At 37.0% G+C, this 16284-nt stretch overlaps 1 protein-coding gene across 6 annotated transcripts in view; it reads left to right on the top strand.

Moving 5' to 3' along the window:
* LOC127418304 (RING finger protein 44-like) overlaps positions 1–16012 on the top strand; it is a 30690-nt gene extending 14678 nt beyond the window's left edge. For 5 of the 6 annotated variants that reach the window (XM_051658838.1, XM_051658839.1, XM_051658836.1 and 2 more), the window contains exons 5-12: positions 540–713; positions 2397–2558; positions 4567–4682; positions 4916–5003; positions 5947–6068; positions 6181–6280; positions 7147–7244; positions 11636–16012. In XM_051658838.1, the coding sequence (XP_051514798.1) occupies positions 540–713; positions 2397–2558; positions 4567–4682; positions 4916–5003; positions 5947–6068; positions 6181–6280; positions 7147–7242 (858 nt within the window). In that variant the 3' untranslated portion in view covers positions 7243–7244; positions 11636–16012. The remainder of the gene's footprint in view (positions 1–539; positions 714–2396; positions 2559–4566; positions 4683–4915; positions 5004–5946; positions 6069–6180; positions 6281–7146; positions 7245–11635) is intronic. The other variant, XM_051658840.1, reaches the window with a different exon arrangement.
* The last annotated feature ends 272 nt before the right edge of the window (positions 16013–16284 follow it).

Raw genomic sequence — 16284 nt, 5'->3', positions numbered from 1 at the left:
CAGTGAGTTTCCACACACTGTACTAAAGAGTTTCAGTACAATCGTTTGTGGAGAATGATGTAGTAGTATTATTATTATTATATACAAAGTCTATTATCGGGGTATAATCTATTTTAGATAACCTTGCCCCTAAACTGCACATAAAAACACAATAAACTGTGATTGATCACTTTACAGGTCAGACAGACTGTGCTTCCTGTCTAAGTGGGCAGTTCTCGGCCAGAATAAGTGGAAATGTGGACCAGACCTTATGCTCTTTAGTCAGTGATATCTGCAACAGTCTAAAGTCTTTTTGTACTAATGCCTTTGAAATGCTGTTGAATGAAAATTTCTCAGTGGATTGCTAAAATGCATTTGTGGAATATTGGAAATATGCTATATATTATTGTATCTAACTATTTTGGCATGTTTCTTTGAGGTGCATAACAGATTGTTTTCTGTTCTAAGCAGCGACCAAATGCTCATACGTACCATTTTTGTGTGCATTTATGATTAAAGTGACTAATATTCTTTGTGTATCTTTCATTTTTTGCCTGCAGCTCATTCAAGCCTGCACCATGCAGCACCTGCCGGTGTCCTATCAGGCATTTCCACCATTGATTTCCAGTGAGCATTTTATCCTGCATCCCAGTCCTCCAGTGCCACCCCACCAGCCTCCTCATCTGCCTCCACTCAATCAGTTTGTCCCCTTACAGCCCCAACACCCGCGCATGGTGAGTGCAATGTTGTTGAAGTGATAGTGAATATTTTTGTTTCCTCAAGCTGGTAGAGCATGGTGCTAGCAACGTTTAGGTCATGGGTTCGATTCCCAGGACACACACGTCACTAACATGTAAATCTTCAATTCACTGCAGGTCATTTTGGATACAACCATCTGCCAAATGCATAAATGTAAATGTATGAAATGTATATTTTGGTACAAACGGTACATTGACAAACAAGGTTGTCCGATGTGATACAAATCTAATTTAAAAGACATGTATGAAGAAGTTTTTGTAGGGATACTCTGAACAAAAACCTGAACAGAATGACCTAAATGATGAACTGAACAAAAATGTGCCTTCATAAAAATGTCAAAATATCGGGGTCCTTTATGTTTTGTTTTGTCACATGACAACAAAATGGCTACTTGCATGTTGGTTACACCAAATTTGATTTGGTGGACAAAGGTTTTTCAAACATGAATAATACTTTTATAACTGTTTTACTGCTTATTTTTTTAAGAAATAATAATAAAAGATTATTCTAAACTACTTAAGCCATCACATCTTTTTCAAGATTGTCAGGTTTTAATGAAATTATTATTATTATTAATGTATTTTTACTGTTTCCATGTGGGTTGCACAAGAAAAAATATCAAAATGACTTTGAACTCAGAAATTCAAAATATGTTAATCATAGAATTATATCCAAGTAATTGTTTTTGTGTGAATTGCATTTTTAATGTATTTCTGGATAACTTCAAAGATCAGGACAAAAAAAGAGCTTCACTTCATTGTTCCATATATTAATAAAAAAAAAAGAATTATATGTTCTGTTTTTATTATGCCTAAAATTATTCCTGGAGTGATTAATAGGTTTCATTTCAAATGACTATGCTGACAAGTTTATTATTTGTGGGCAAAGATTATATGCATTATTGGTGCCTTAAAGGTGAAGTGTGTAATTTCTGCACCACTAGCATTGCAAAGCGGAATTGTCAGGCTTATCAAACAATCAGAGCAATTTATTAATAGTGCCACATTGTTTGCACTTTTCGGGGGAATCTACTTGTGAATGGATTTTTTTATAGTCGTCTCTGCGTTTTAAGTTGGGATACGAGAAGTATTTGAACATGGGAAAAATTACTGACTTAAATCACCTTTTATTTGTTCATTCATAAAGAAAATCCACATGTTTGGGAGAAACCAGATTTGGTCCCAGATATGTGCTATTAGATTAAAGTGAGTTCAGCCTTGCAAATTAGATCAGATGTCTAGGCTGTAAACACATGTTACACTAGTTGCAAATAACTCCATGAATCTACTTTTAATGCAAAGCACTGCAGGCTAAAATAATACAGCGCCTAAAATCTGTGCTAGCCGCCAGTATTGCAACATTCCCAAAGTATTATACCCAGTGTTGGGTGTAACATGCTGCAAAGTAATGCAATATGTAAAATAATGAGTAATGTGATTACTGTTCAGACAGAATAATTAGTAATCCCATAACAGTCTAGAAAAGTAATTGGCAATTAAAAAATGATTCCTTTTTTCTGAGTAATTCCCCAATGCAGAATACAGTCGTGACTAATTGACAAAAACGTAGTTACAATGGCATTAATCTAAAGGCAGAGAGAGGTGTTATTGTTACAGATGTGTAAAGTCAGTTTTTTGTTGTTGTTCTTGTGTGTTCAGCCTCTGCAGAGGGTGGAGAATGAAGTGGATCTGCGAGGAGACCAGCATCCGTTAGGAACGTTCTCTTATCCTCCAGCCCACCATCCACCAGCAATGACCCCCTCCGTCCCCCTACAGTACCTCCCCCAAGAGCCCCTCCATCAAGAGCTACCCTACGGAGTGGTAAGAAAGATTTAGTGGTGTGGTTTAGCGGTTCAAGAACTGGGTTGCTAAGCCAATGGATATAAGATTCAGACCCCCAAAAGCTTGATTCATCACCTATCACTAATGTTCCCTTGAGCTTAATTCACTTAAATGATTTCAAAATGTCAAAAATAATAACTAGAAAAGAAAGGGTTGTCAAGATGAACTTTGACGTTAGAATGAATGGACGGATGGACACATAGATGGATGGACGGACAGATAGATGTACATAGTAGGCATGTAATGATACACAAATTTCACAATACGAGACGAAGCATAGCCTCACGATACGATACAAGCACCCACAAATGTTTAGCTCAAAGTTATTCAAGGATTCGACATAAATGTCTTTTAAATCATAAACGCAACACGACATGCTGACATTGGCAACAAAAAGCAGAGCTCTGTAATAAAGGAACTTAAACAACAGCACTGCGTTTATTTTGTTTGATTGTTGAGGAAAAACTAATATGATCTCACAATTTTCATGTTTTTCTTGAGGAAATGAGTTTTTAACTACACTATAATGTGTTTATGTACTGTATGATACATATAGTATCGAATCATGAGCGTCATACCATACGAAACAATATTTTGTTACACCCATAATAGATAGATGGATAGACAATTAGATGGATAGGTAGGCAGATAGATGGACAGATATATAGATGGATAGGAAGAAGAATGAATGGACGGACAGATGGACAGACAGATGTATAGATAGGTGGATAGACAGATGGTTAGGAAGACGGATGAATGGATGGATGGTTAAAGGCATTGTATGTGTTTGTATTGGAACTGTTTGACAATTGTAGTTTGAATTCACTTTTGTGGTTCAGAGATAGTAAGTTCTCATTCAATCTTGCAAATTAGTTTTAAATTATTTTGTTGCAAATAGCTCCATAAACCAACTTTTAAGGCAAAGCCCTGAAGGCTAAAATAACACAATCAAACCATGTTTTAATAGATCCACAGTGTCTCTGTGTTTACAGTTTTCACCTTTAACCTCAGGTTGCTCAATGATTTTTGTCCCTGTCGCAAAAGTTGTTTAGATAAGGTGGATAACGTCTGCTATGTGAAGAGTTGAGCTGCACGATTCCAGATGAATTGAGAATCACGATTTTTATTTTATTTTTGTATTTTTTTGTTTGTTTTTTGCATAAGATTTCTTTACGATTTTGAATCAAAAAACATTATTTAAGTGATTTACAAAACCTGAGCATTAGGTGATGTTTTGCATTGGTAAATAAATAAGCAAATATGCTTTTAAAAAACTCTCATTAAAATAAAACATGGAGCCTTCAGAGTTTCTTTTGTAAATGTTGCTTCCAGCTTTTTAAATAAAAAAGTAAATGGAGAACAGAGTGATAAGATCCAAATATTTTGAAATAAGATTTTTGTCCCATCTGCTTAAATATTAACGGCGGTGTTTACATTAATGCCGCGTCAAGCATTTTGACAAAAAAAGAGCATTTGGCTGTTTATGCGCACACCTGCATTCATCACAGGACACGAGCACACATGCAGACATATGCATGTGAGCGTAGCCAGCTGAAACCAAACAGCATGTGGCTACTGAACTGAGTCAGAGCTTGATACTGCCGGTATTTTTTAGCATCGGTAGCTATTCAAATGTTGAACCGAGCAGAGAACTCATGGCACCCTTAGCCAGTCGTTGCGGCACACTGCAGTTTGGGAACTGCGCTAGACTAACGTTTTTGGCCGTTGCGTTTCCTAATTTATTCAGCATCTCCTGCAGGAGCGCTGTTTTTTAGATGCCATATCAAGTTAAAAATAACTTTACCTTTTTAAAAAGGTATTTATCAAAATTAAATTTGACTGCCTTACAAAGGCATGCCACAGGAAGGTTAAGATAGCTGGATCGTTGTCGTTTAGGAACAAGTTTCTGAATCAAGATCTTTTAACGATTAATCGTGTAGCTCTAGTGAAGAGTAACTTTGTTCTTCACCTGTCTCTCTATCTTCAGCCATATCCACACATGCTGCCGAGGCGTATGACTGGACAGAGGTACAGGTTACAGCAGCCTCTGCCTCCCCCACCCCCTCCACCACCCTATTACCCTGGATTCCTTCCGTACTTCCTGTAAGAGTCTCTTCTACTCTTATTAACACACACTAAACACATGGATTTGTTGTATGAATTTTTCACATTCTAAGTAAAGAATAATGTACTGTCAGAAAAAAATCATTATCAGACAAAAAGGTTAACGGTTATATGATGCCTTCTTGATGTTTCTCAACTATAGGAAATAAAAAATAAATACAGTTGTGTGATCCTTGCATTGAGTGAATGTGAATGATTTATGTTTTTAACAGCTCAATGCTTCCTGTGCCTCCGACTGCTATGGGTCCTGCTATCAGTCTGGACTTGGATGTAGATGATGTAGAGATGGAGAACTATGAGGTAAACACTTACAGAGAATCATCACTTGGTGGGACGTGCATTTGGCCCACTGTTTTTATAAACCTGCTTGTCCTAAATTATTATTGCCATAATTGGTTTTCACTAGGGCTGTCAGTTGATTACAATTTTAATCGAATCAATAACATGATGTGCCAATTAATTAATCGAATTAATCGCATATCAATATTTATTGAGAAAGCCCGCCCCCAAACAAATGTAGTATAGTTTAGAACAGTTGAAATAATTATAATTATATATAATAAATATTGTAATACAGATCATTTAAATGCATTAGCCTACATCTTATACATATATTGTGGCAGAAACCAGTAAAGCATTTAGACAATACTAAAAGTGGCTTTGAAAGTCAAAATATTGTTTGTTTTATTCCCATTCTTCAGTGCATTGAAGATACCCAAATTATTGGCCTGTTCCATTTGTGCCATTTTTAATTTTTGGTCTGTGTACTCATGTGTCAGACTTTTGGAGCATCTCACTTTGGTTGCAACACGTCTCACTAGTTTTTAGCGTCTCTAGTCATAAGGGTTTTTAGGAAGCTATGTCAAGTTTGAAATGTTAAAAGACGCGTCACGGTATCCCTGCATTCTGTTGTGCTCGCTACAGCTGTCTTTGAGCACAGATGTTGTTGCCTGTACAGCTGGAGTTGCTCTGACTGCCCCTACCGCCATAGATTTGCAAAAACATCAAAGTGCTACTTTAAGCTTGAATTGTTCTGATAGTAGGAACATTCTTTATTACAGAATTAATGTACAGATTGGGGGTACGATTCATTGCATTCTTTGTTTTTATGCTGTATTTTTCATAAAATAATCACTCTAAATTAAGCTGACAGCCCTACTATTCACATAAAACATGGCATCTTTTTATGGTTTGTGTTGAGAGTTTTGTACAAGTTTTAAACATTGTTGTGATTTTCTCTTAGGCGTTATTAAATCTTGCTGAGAGACTTGGTGAAGCGAAACCTCGTGGACTGACGAAAGCTGATATAGAGCAGCTTCCATCCTACAGGTTCAATTTAGAAAACCACCAATCTGAACAAACTCTGTAAGTGTTCTCAAGTTACTGGCAATCTATTTTAGATAGGATTTCTCTCATCTTGGAAGTTTTGATTTGTGACCTGATATTTTATGTTACTGTTGCTTGGATTTTCTTGCAGGTGTGTTGTGTGCTTTAGTGATTTTGAGTCAAGGCAGCTTCTTCGAGTATTACCCTGTAACCACGAATTTCATGCCAAGTGTGTGGACAAGTGGTTAAAGGTAAGAATCACATTGTTGAAATGAATTTGTTGGGTATCATGAAGTAACAAACATTTTTTTTATTTAACAGTATTTCATAATTAAGCAATATCACACAAGCAAGAGTGCTGTTGTTCCATATACTATATAAGCCATATACAAAACTTCAGCATGATTGCAAGTGCCATTGCTTTTATACAACAGTTCAACAAAAGTAAATAAAGTTAAATGACTTAAATCTCAGACCAAAATTGGCCAATTAGTTCATGAATTTCTTATTTACCAGTGAAAATAGTTCCAAAAAAAGACAAAGCATCAAACACAACTCACTCTCTGTGCTGCTCTCGTACTGTTTTTCGAACTAGTGGTCTTTTATTTGTAAACGAATCATTGTTTTTGAATGAATCATTCTCATTCACTTCCATTGTTTTGATGAACGACATAAAATATGCAAATTTGTTGCCACCTACTGGCATAAATATGTAACCTTCAGAAATGGTCACTGAATAAATCAAAGAAAACAAAATTAACAATGTATCAAAATCCCAACCACTATTTGGAAAGCCACGAACACAGAGAAGCGGAGTGATACAAATCATGAAGCGCCCAGTGCTGTTATACTAAATATTAGCACTCTTGTAATGCCACTCGCCCAGTCAGATTCGAGGACCAGAACTGAATGTTGTATAATCCTGGCAAGGGCGGATGTACCGGGGTGGCATCGGATGGCAACTGCCACCCTTAGAAAAAGCAGTGCCACCTCACCTGCCACCCCAGTATTTAGTATTCCGGTGTATTAAATATAATTGTATGTATATCATAGTTGATGCTGACATTATGTAACAGTTTATTAATCCAAATGCTGCGCGACTCGCGTTTTTCATCAGAAACGGGATGCGAGTGACACTGTCACAGGGCAACCCAGTTCATTTTTCCTCAACCACGACAATAATGACAACATGGACAGATACATGGAAAAATAGAGGTAAAAGTAAATTTCTCAGTTGTTTCCAAGTCTTCAATGAATTATTATTATTATTAGATATAATGCATTAATACACATATGATATCAATACAAATATAATGTTTGAGTTGACATGCAAATTATCCATACAGTTTATTTTTAATAAGGCATTACTTTGTGTTAGTGTTTGCTTTCCGACGGCTTATTAAAGCTGGGACAATGATAATACTGGACTTTATCAGCTCTAGAACAGGGGTTGGCAACCCTTTGGAGTGCCATTTTTTTTTTATTTTCCTGGTCAGTGGCTGTGCCAACAAAAACAATGCACAATGTATGTGATTTTCCGAAGTATGAGTCCACTTGTGAAATTGTTTCTATTTTGCATTTTTCTAATTTAATCGTTTATTTTTCATTACAAATGATATTATCAGCATAACAGTTTGAGTGAAAACTTTGTGCAAAACCCGATGTTATGATATAATCATGATCCTGCATGTGAATTTTCACAGAGCATCTTAAGTGCTTTAATGAAAGAAAACCTGTACTTTTGTACAAAATTAGTTAACACAGTTAATGTCACAAATTTGCTTATTTGCTGAATAAAACACGCTGCGTGATCATGAAGAAGGATTCCATCAAGATGTAGACTGGAATGCAGGTGCGGAATTTGTATAAATAAAATAGTCTACTCCACATCTCGCTGTTGCGGGCGTGCCAGTGATTACCCCACGCATGCCATAGGTTGCGACCCCTGCTCTAGAATAACATGGTCCGTGCATGCACTCTTCATCCATAGGTACACCGAGGCTTAACAAAAAACATTCGGCCTGTATAATGTTACGTTTAGTCCAATCCGGCCCTCAGTTTAAAATGAGTTTTACTCCCCTGCTCTACATAACCTGTCATTATTGATTGCATAGGTTGTTTCCCTTTTCGTCCTGTGTTTCTGCCTTGCCCAGCCCCTACCCCAATGATGCTTTATAAGTGCGATCTATGCATTGACTTTAGATTGTCAGTTCTATATGTGAAATATTAAAATTATTTTTGTAAAAGGATATAATAATTGATAGATTATTTTGATAAAGGGAGACTGGGGCTAATTGTCACACAGGGAAGATGGCCTGTATTTAAGAATCAGTAAGGTTTTAAGTTAAAGTTTCATTACACAAATTTGTATGTATTTATATGTAAATATGGATGTATTTGTTCTAGCAGTGGTTTTGTATGCTGGTTTTAAACACCTTGTTCAAAACCCTCTTATATTAGAAATATATATATATATATATATATATATATATATATATATATATATATATATATATATATATATATATATATATATATATACACACACACACACACACACACACACACACACACACAGTGCCTTGCAAAACTATTCAGACCCCCTGACCAATTCTCTCATATTACTGAATTACAAATGGTACACTGAAATTTCATTCTGATTGATATTTTATTTTGAAACAATGAAACTCAAAATCAGTTATTGTAAGGTGACATTGTTTTTTTGTTAGGAAATATTTTTTATGAAAAATAAAAAACTGAAATATCTTGCTTGCATAAGTATTCAACCCCCACACATTAATGTGTAATATCGAGCCACCTTTTGCTGCAATAACTGCTTTAAGTCTTTTGGGGTACATATGTACCAGCTTTGCACACAGTGACGAAGTGATTTTGGCCCATTCTTCTCTGCAGATTTTCTCCAGGTTGTTCAGGTTAGTTGGGTGACACTTGTTTCAAATAGTGCCACAGATTCTCAATAGGATTGAGATCAGGACTTTGACTGGGCCACTGTAGGACATTTACCTTTTTGTTCTTGAGCCACTCCAATGTTGCTTTGGCCTTGTGCTTGGGATCATTGTCCTGCTGAAAGGTGAATTTCCTCCTAAGCTTGCAATATTCCCCTATATTTTGCTACATCCATTCTTCCTTCAATTCTAACAAGATGCCCAGTCACTGCTGATGAGAAGCATCCCCACAGCATGATGCTGCCACCACCATACTTCACTGTAGGGATGGTGTGTCTTGAGGCATAGGAAGTGTTAAGATTGCGCCACACATAGCACTTTGAGTTTTGGCCAAAAAGCTCTATCTTGGTCTCATCTGACCTCAAAACCTTCTCCCACATTGCAGCTGGGTCACTTGCATGCTTTCTGGCAAACTCCAGATGTGCTTTCAGATGGTATTTTTTGAGTAACGGCTTCTTTCTTGCCACACTCCCATACAGGCCAGCGTTGTACAGTGCTCTTGATATGGTTGACTGGTGCACCATTACTCCACTCCCAGCCACTGAACTAAGTAGCCCCTTCAAAGTGATTGTTGGCCTCTCTGTGGTTTCTCTCACAAGACTCCTTTTGGTTTTAGCTTCCACTTCCTGATTATTGATCCAACTGTGCTCACTGGGATATCCAAACATTTGGATATTATTTTGTACCCTTTCCCTAATCTATGCATTTTTATTACTTTATCTCTAACTTCTGTGGAATGCTCTTTGGTCTTCATTTTCCTTCAGATTCGCAGCCTGACCAATGATCCTTCAACAATGGGTTTTTTATCCAGAAAATGTGATTGCAACTTTAATGATTCACAGGTGGATGCCACTGGTAAGTAACTGTGTCCTCATTAGGGCAATTTCTTTCATTGGTGTAACCTGGCAGCTTCCACAGCACAGGGGTTGAATACTTATGCAAGCAAGATATTTCATTTTTTTTTTTTTTTCATTTTTATTATATATATATATATATATATATATAATATATTTCCCAACATAAAACCAATGTCACCTAACAATAATTGATTTTGAGTTCCAGTGTTTTAAAATAAAATATAAATATAAAAATTTCAGTAATATGAGATAATTTGTCAGGGGTCTGAATACTTTTGCAAGGCACTATATATATATTTTGTCATTCTGTTGGGGACGTTTAAATGCAACCTATGCCACTGGTTTAATGGCAGGTTCCGTTGTGACATCTTACCTTTTATTGTGTGGACAAAAGGTCAATGTGTGCTAAGTGAGCTTTATCTTTTTCCTGAGCAATAACAGAGAAAATGTTGAATTGCCTTTTTTTTTTTTTTTTTTTTTTTTTTTTTTTAGCCAAGACTTGTGAATGTGGCTATTCAGATATATGACTTTAAAAAATAATTCTACCATCTACTCTGCAAAATATTTACTGGAGTGAAAAGTGTGACAACTAGCACCGGTCAAACTAAGGAACATTTAGTTTTGTTATTTAATAGATAATGTCTTGGTGCTCTGGAGCATTTAATGTCAACAAATGTAAATCTAAATGTAAAAAAAATATATCATTTTTAATGTTAGCAAAACAGTAGAAAATTATTACTATGTGGTCTCTTTGTGAAAATGCAACTGTATCACAAATTCATTGGCATTTGTAATTTCATAGTGACTTAAATAAAGTACTTGTTGAGGGGCCTGGGTAGCTCAGTGGTAAAAGACGCGGCTACCACCCCTGGAGTTCGCTAGTTCGAATCCCAGGGCGTGCTGAGTGACTCCAGCCAGGTCTCCTAAGCAACCAAATTGGCCCGGTTGCTAGGGAAATTAGAGTCACATGGGGTTACCTCCTCATGGTCGCTATAATGTGGTTCGTTCTCGGTGGGGTGCCTGGTGAGTTGAGCGCGGATGCCGCGGTGGATGGCGTGAAGCCTACACACGCACTATGTCTCCGTGGCAACGCGCTCAACAAGCCACGTGATAAGATGCGCGGGTTGATGGTCTCAGACACGGAGGCAACTGGGATTCATCCTCCACCACCCGGATTGAGGCGAATCACTACATGACCACAAGGGTTTAAAAGCGCACTGGGAATTGGGTGAAAAAAGGGGAAATAATCCCCCCAAAAATAAATAAAGTACTTGTTGCAATGAAGCTTGATATCTTAATCCAGAAGAACTATGCATGAGCACTTGCTTAGGTGTTGCCACCCACTTGGCACACCATAAATATATATTTTTTTTAATCCGCCCCTGAATCCTGATTAATTTTACAAGTCTTATCTTAATATTTTTTCTATTAACCAAGAGTTATAAATGCTTTAAAAGTGTATTGTTTGTTCTTAGTCTGAAAGTTAATTATTGCTTTAATGTTACAGTTCAAATCTTTATGTAAAGTATTTACTAAAAATAACAATTTCTAAAATATTTGAAATTAATAAATGAGCATTATTCATTGGCAAGGGTATTGATGCTTTTGGAACAGACACAAGGGGGAGCAAACATTGCTGATAATCAACCAAACAAACACAGTATTAACCCATGGCCATAACCTCAAAATGAACAAATATCAGCCAATTAATGCCTGGCCCATCCATCACTAGTATGAACATAGCACTGGTTTGGAGGAATTAATGGGAAAACATGTTTTGCAGACCAATCGCACCTGTCCAATCTGTCGAGCCGACGCATCTGAAGTTCATCGTGACGTGGAATGAGTTCAGGCTTTTGTCCTTCACTGGAAAGCAGCACAAATCCTTGAGTGTGTTCTGTGAGTGGGGACGGACACCTGTTCTCCAGCCAAGCGCAAATCTACCCACCTCACCCTGCTCCCAAACCCCACTTCTACAATAAGCAATCTTGGAATTTGTATGGAATTGTGTGTTTCACGAAAGCTACTGCCTCCACTTCCGAGTTCTGGAATTGTGATCCTTTTTTTTTTTTTTTTATAGGTTTTTTCCATGCCCCTTGTTTTTCACAGATTCCGAAAATAACCTGTAATACGTGTTGTGTTGGCATATTTGTTTACACAATTGAATATTCTCTAGTTGTTTGATCATGAATAATTAAAAATCGTGCTTTAGTGTCGTAAGGGACTGCGGGGGTGGGCCTGGATTATGGTTGTTTTTTGGCTTTACCGTGCAATCAGACGAATTCGTAGGAAGTCTAAAGAATGACAAGCGCCAGTCTGCTTTTGAATCGCCATCATAGATGCATGTCTGTGTATGTGATAGGCTCAAGGGACTTGTTAATAATCTATGTTTTGCAATAATGTATTGATCATTTGAATATCTTAATCCTGATTATCTTTTATCTGCAAATGCTATTGTGAAGGTGTGACTTTCAATGGTTTAAAGTTCAAAGGCCTGAGATTAAAGACAAAAATGAGGACAAATACACAAGGACTGCAAATGATGGATGCTATTCCATCTGAAATCTCCACCTGGGATTTCATCACAGTAATAGAGACATTAAAGAAGTGAGCTCTGTGATGAGCCGTTGCTGTGGAGTTTTTGCTTTTGCTGTCGGCTGGCACGGGCAATTGGACTGGCCCATGAAAACACAGGGACAAGGACAGCACACTGCCTCTGCCAGCTCCCACCTGACTGTACTGCACAACCCCCATCTGTTCTGGACTGGCCCTCTTCAGCCCGATCCAACACTCACCTGTGTAATTCTGTCATCTTCTGGGTGACGGCAACACGCAGGAAAACATCTTACATGGACTGTTCTTTTAGACTAGCAATATTTTAATAAACAAGATCCACCACATTTCAACCGAAGCTAACAAAAAGAGGAACATCAAGCTAAACCAGAGAGCTTTGGGAATTGAACAACCTTTATCTTGCAATTTTCTCATCTCTGCATTTACAGTGGAGGCCAGGAGATATCGCTTGCCTGTCCAGAAAGACTTTGGGAGAGGGTGGAACACTTGCAGAAAGCAATATGTGCAATGAGTGTCTGAAGTGAAACATTTTGGCCTGGTTTCTGGAGCACTACGCTTTTTTTATTTCCACATTCATGAGCCAAATAATCAATATATATACTCTACAAGATCTTAGATCTGCCTTCTCAAGACCTTGACAAGCACAAACCTGTTACTAATCTTTAAATCTTCAGTTCCTCTTTTAAAAGTATATGTTTTTTTTTTTTTTTAAGTGGTGTTATTTATTGGTTTTATCTTCTGAGAGTTTTTGAAGGATTCAGTCTGAATACTGATGCATCTTCTAATGTGTTTTATTTTGCTTCCCATTGTCAGGTCTCAGGCCATGTTCACATTGTAAAGTGATGTGAAAGAAGAAAAAAACATTGTATGCATAGCCTTGGTGGAAAGGTTGAAATTATAGTCTTGTTTTTAAGACAAAAAGAATGTTGACACCCTCTGTATTTCTAGATAAATAGATAGTTTACCCAAAAAAGTAAAAATGCTGCCATCATTTATGTTGTTCCAAACACATATGACTTTCTATTTTTTAGTACATAAAAGGCAGAATTAAGGCCAGAGTATATTCCGTTTTTTCTGCATATGGTTTGTGCACAGCGTGCAATGAAAATTTTGTCATCAGCACCATGCACGGACTGTCTAGTTTCTTTTTTCTCTCTTTTTTTTTGTTTTTGTTTTTTTTTTTTAGAAACTCAGGCAGTCTGTGTCTTTGCGCATCGTTATCACATGCGCCTGCTGTTGACTCTGCTAATAGAGTATCACAGAATAGTCGAAGCGTGCATGCTTTCAATTCGTCCATATTGGCTTGTGGTCAAAAGAGTGTACTTTGAAAGGCTGAGCGCCCAACCGTGCTTGTCACGGAATGGTACTCTGAGACTTAAGACTAGGGTATACTTATATACCCTAGTCTTCAGTCACCATTCACTTTTTTTTCTTCTCCCCATTCACTGTAAAAAAGATACAATAAAAGTGAATGGCATCTGAAGCTAACATTCTAAAATTCAATTTTTCCACAGAAGAAAGTCGTACAGGTATGGGGCAACATAAGGAGTCACTGATGCAAGAATTTTCATTTTTGGGTGAAATATCCCTTTAAGCCCTCTCCTGTGTGCCAGTTGAGTGTAGTTGTTCCACGAATATCCCAAACAGGATTTGAAATGGTAGAGACAGAGTGTTTGGGTTGTTTAAATAGAGGGGAAAAAAAGCACTGTAAAACACTCAACTCACAGTTCACTCGATTCCAAAAACAAACCTGAACATTTTGTTCGGGGGAAAACTATTTTGGGTATATATAACTATTTGGGTATACTTTTTTTTCCCTAAGTACTTTAATTATAGGACTTATATATATATATATATTTTCCTGAGTCGTTTGTCCACTGGAAAGTCATTGTAACTTAATGCACACTGGCTTTCTCGGGTAAAGGGACTCTTTTAATGAGAATGTGAGGATCTTGCGTTTGCGTGCCAGGTTTAAAAAAAAGCCATTGTAATGAATTAAAACAACACTTTTGATAAGTAATCTATGTATACATATCTGTTCACTGGCATATATTTTAAGTATATAGAAAAAAGAATAATCACTCAGGGCCTCTCGGTAATTAAAAATAAATTAAGGAAAACAGTCCACTTCAAATGGGTTTGATGCCATGGAGATATATTTGGGTATTATGGGTTGTTTTCCTCCGGCCATGCATATTTTAAATGTAATCAACTAAACTAATATTCATTTTTTTAAATAGCAGTAAATATTATTCCATTAAAAGACTGGCATGCAATGAAAAAAAGAAGAAAAAAAAGATGAAGTTACTTGTATTGAGTGAGAATGGGCTTTGTCACAGCAGCCAATCATGTAGTGTGTATGTTACTCAAACCTGTTTTCCAGCTGTTCAGTTTCTGTGTTTTTGAACCACACAAACAGGTTGTAATCCCATTTGCAAACGTGCCTCGGTGCACAGTGTTTGCATGATTTAAGGGTTCAAATCAAAGCAATGAAAAAAATGACAAATTAAATCTGTATTTTCAGTGAAAGATATCTAGTCAGGGGTGGGCAAGAATTTAATTGTGCACCATATGCATGCATGTCTAACCAGGTCCCGACTGGTTTTTAGGTAGATCTAGTTGGCTATGGGTTCTGGGGATAGGGGACTTTTTGCTCAGCTGATAACTGCCATGCACTGTACTGCACATATTTGTAACAGAACCAAATGACTACAAGATTTGATTGTGCTTGTACTTGCAAAAGAACAAAAACAATATATATAGGACGTTAGACATTAACAAAGTTGCGCTTGATGCCTGTAGTAAGCGAGCGGCTTTTGAGATGGGAAATATGATTGGCTCCTCACCACATTTGTGCTTCTTTATCATTGCCTCAGTGACACCCTTGACTGGAATCTAGATAATGGAAAGCCATATAGTAAAAAGGTGCTAGATATTCTGTATTTAGGTGTAATGCTACATTCACATAAGAGAATGCTATAGTTTGTTATGGGTCTCTGTTCATACAGCATGCAGTGCTAGTACCCAAACGACAGTCAGCAACAGTTAATTACATTATCAACAGGGGTTTCCATAAAAAAAAAAAAAAATAATAATAAAAAAAAAACTACTTAGCTTTACTTGTATGTGCTGGTAGATAGTGACCGTTTCAAAATGTGTCTTGTAAAAGATTCATTTACTGCCCAAGCGATCCGATTTGGTACATCTGCCTTAAACTGAAGTTGAAGGTATTGTCTGGGGGTAAAATAAACGGCACTATCACAGCGCTATCACTCACCAAAATGGTCGAAAAATATATGTACCTGTTGTGTACGGTTTCTCAACCTTGAGCATCTGTAATTGTTATGGTTTAAGAATAAGTTGTTGATATACACTCAAGCACTTTTGCTTGGGTTAACCGGCTGTGGACTCTTTCTAATATATCCTTGTTTAGATTTATAAAGGAATTTTTCACAGTAACCAAGATTCCTTGAAAGCCTCAGTGTTACCTGTACTAAATTACTAAAAAGAAAAATAACTATGAGTTATGATAAATAGAATCTTGTAGTCTTTCTGTGATTCAACTAATAAATAATCTCACAGCTTGTGTGGTGGAAAATTGTGTTCCAATAAGCAGCTAAATACTTTAGAATTTGTGATTTGTTGATTGCTCCTTAGACGCCACTGATTGTTTACCAATGATTTCTTGCTGTGTGGTGGGATAGTGGATTGTTTACTGTTCTATTCTCCTCCTGGCCTCTAGGGGTCAGTCATTGCCTGAACTCCAGACTACCCAGCCAACACAAGGGCAGGGGCATGTGTTCTGTGTTAGGAAGATATTTTGCTTTGGTACTTGCACATTTACAGTTACCTCATTTT

Source organism: Myxocyprinus asiaticus, chromosome 27 (genome assembly GCF_019703515.2).
Source record: "Myxocyprinus asiaticus isolate MX2 ecotype Aquarium Trade chromosome 27, UBuf_Myxa_2, whole genome shotgun sequence".
Taxonomy (NCBI): domain Eukaryota; kingdom Metazoa; phylum Chordata; class Actinopteri; order Cypriniformes; family Catostomidae; genus Myxocyprinus; species Myxocyprinus asiaticus.
The sequence above is the reverse complement of the archived record's forward strand: the minus strand, read 5'-3'. Positions and strand labels throughout refer to the sequence as shown.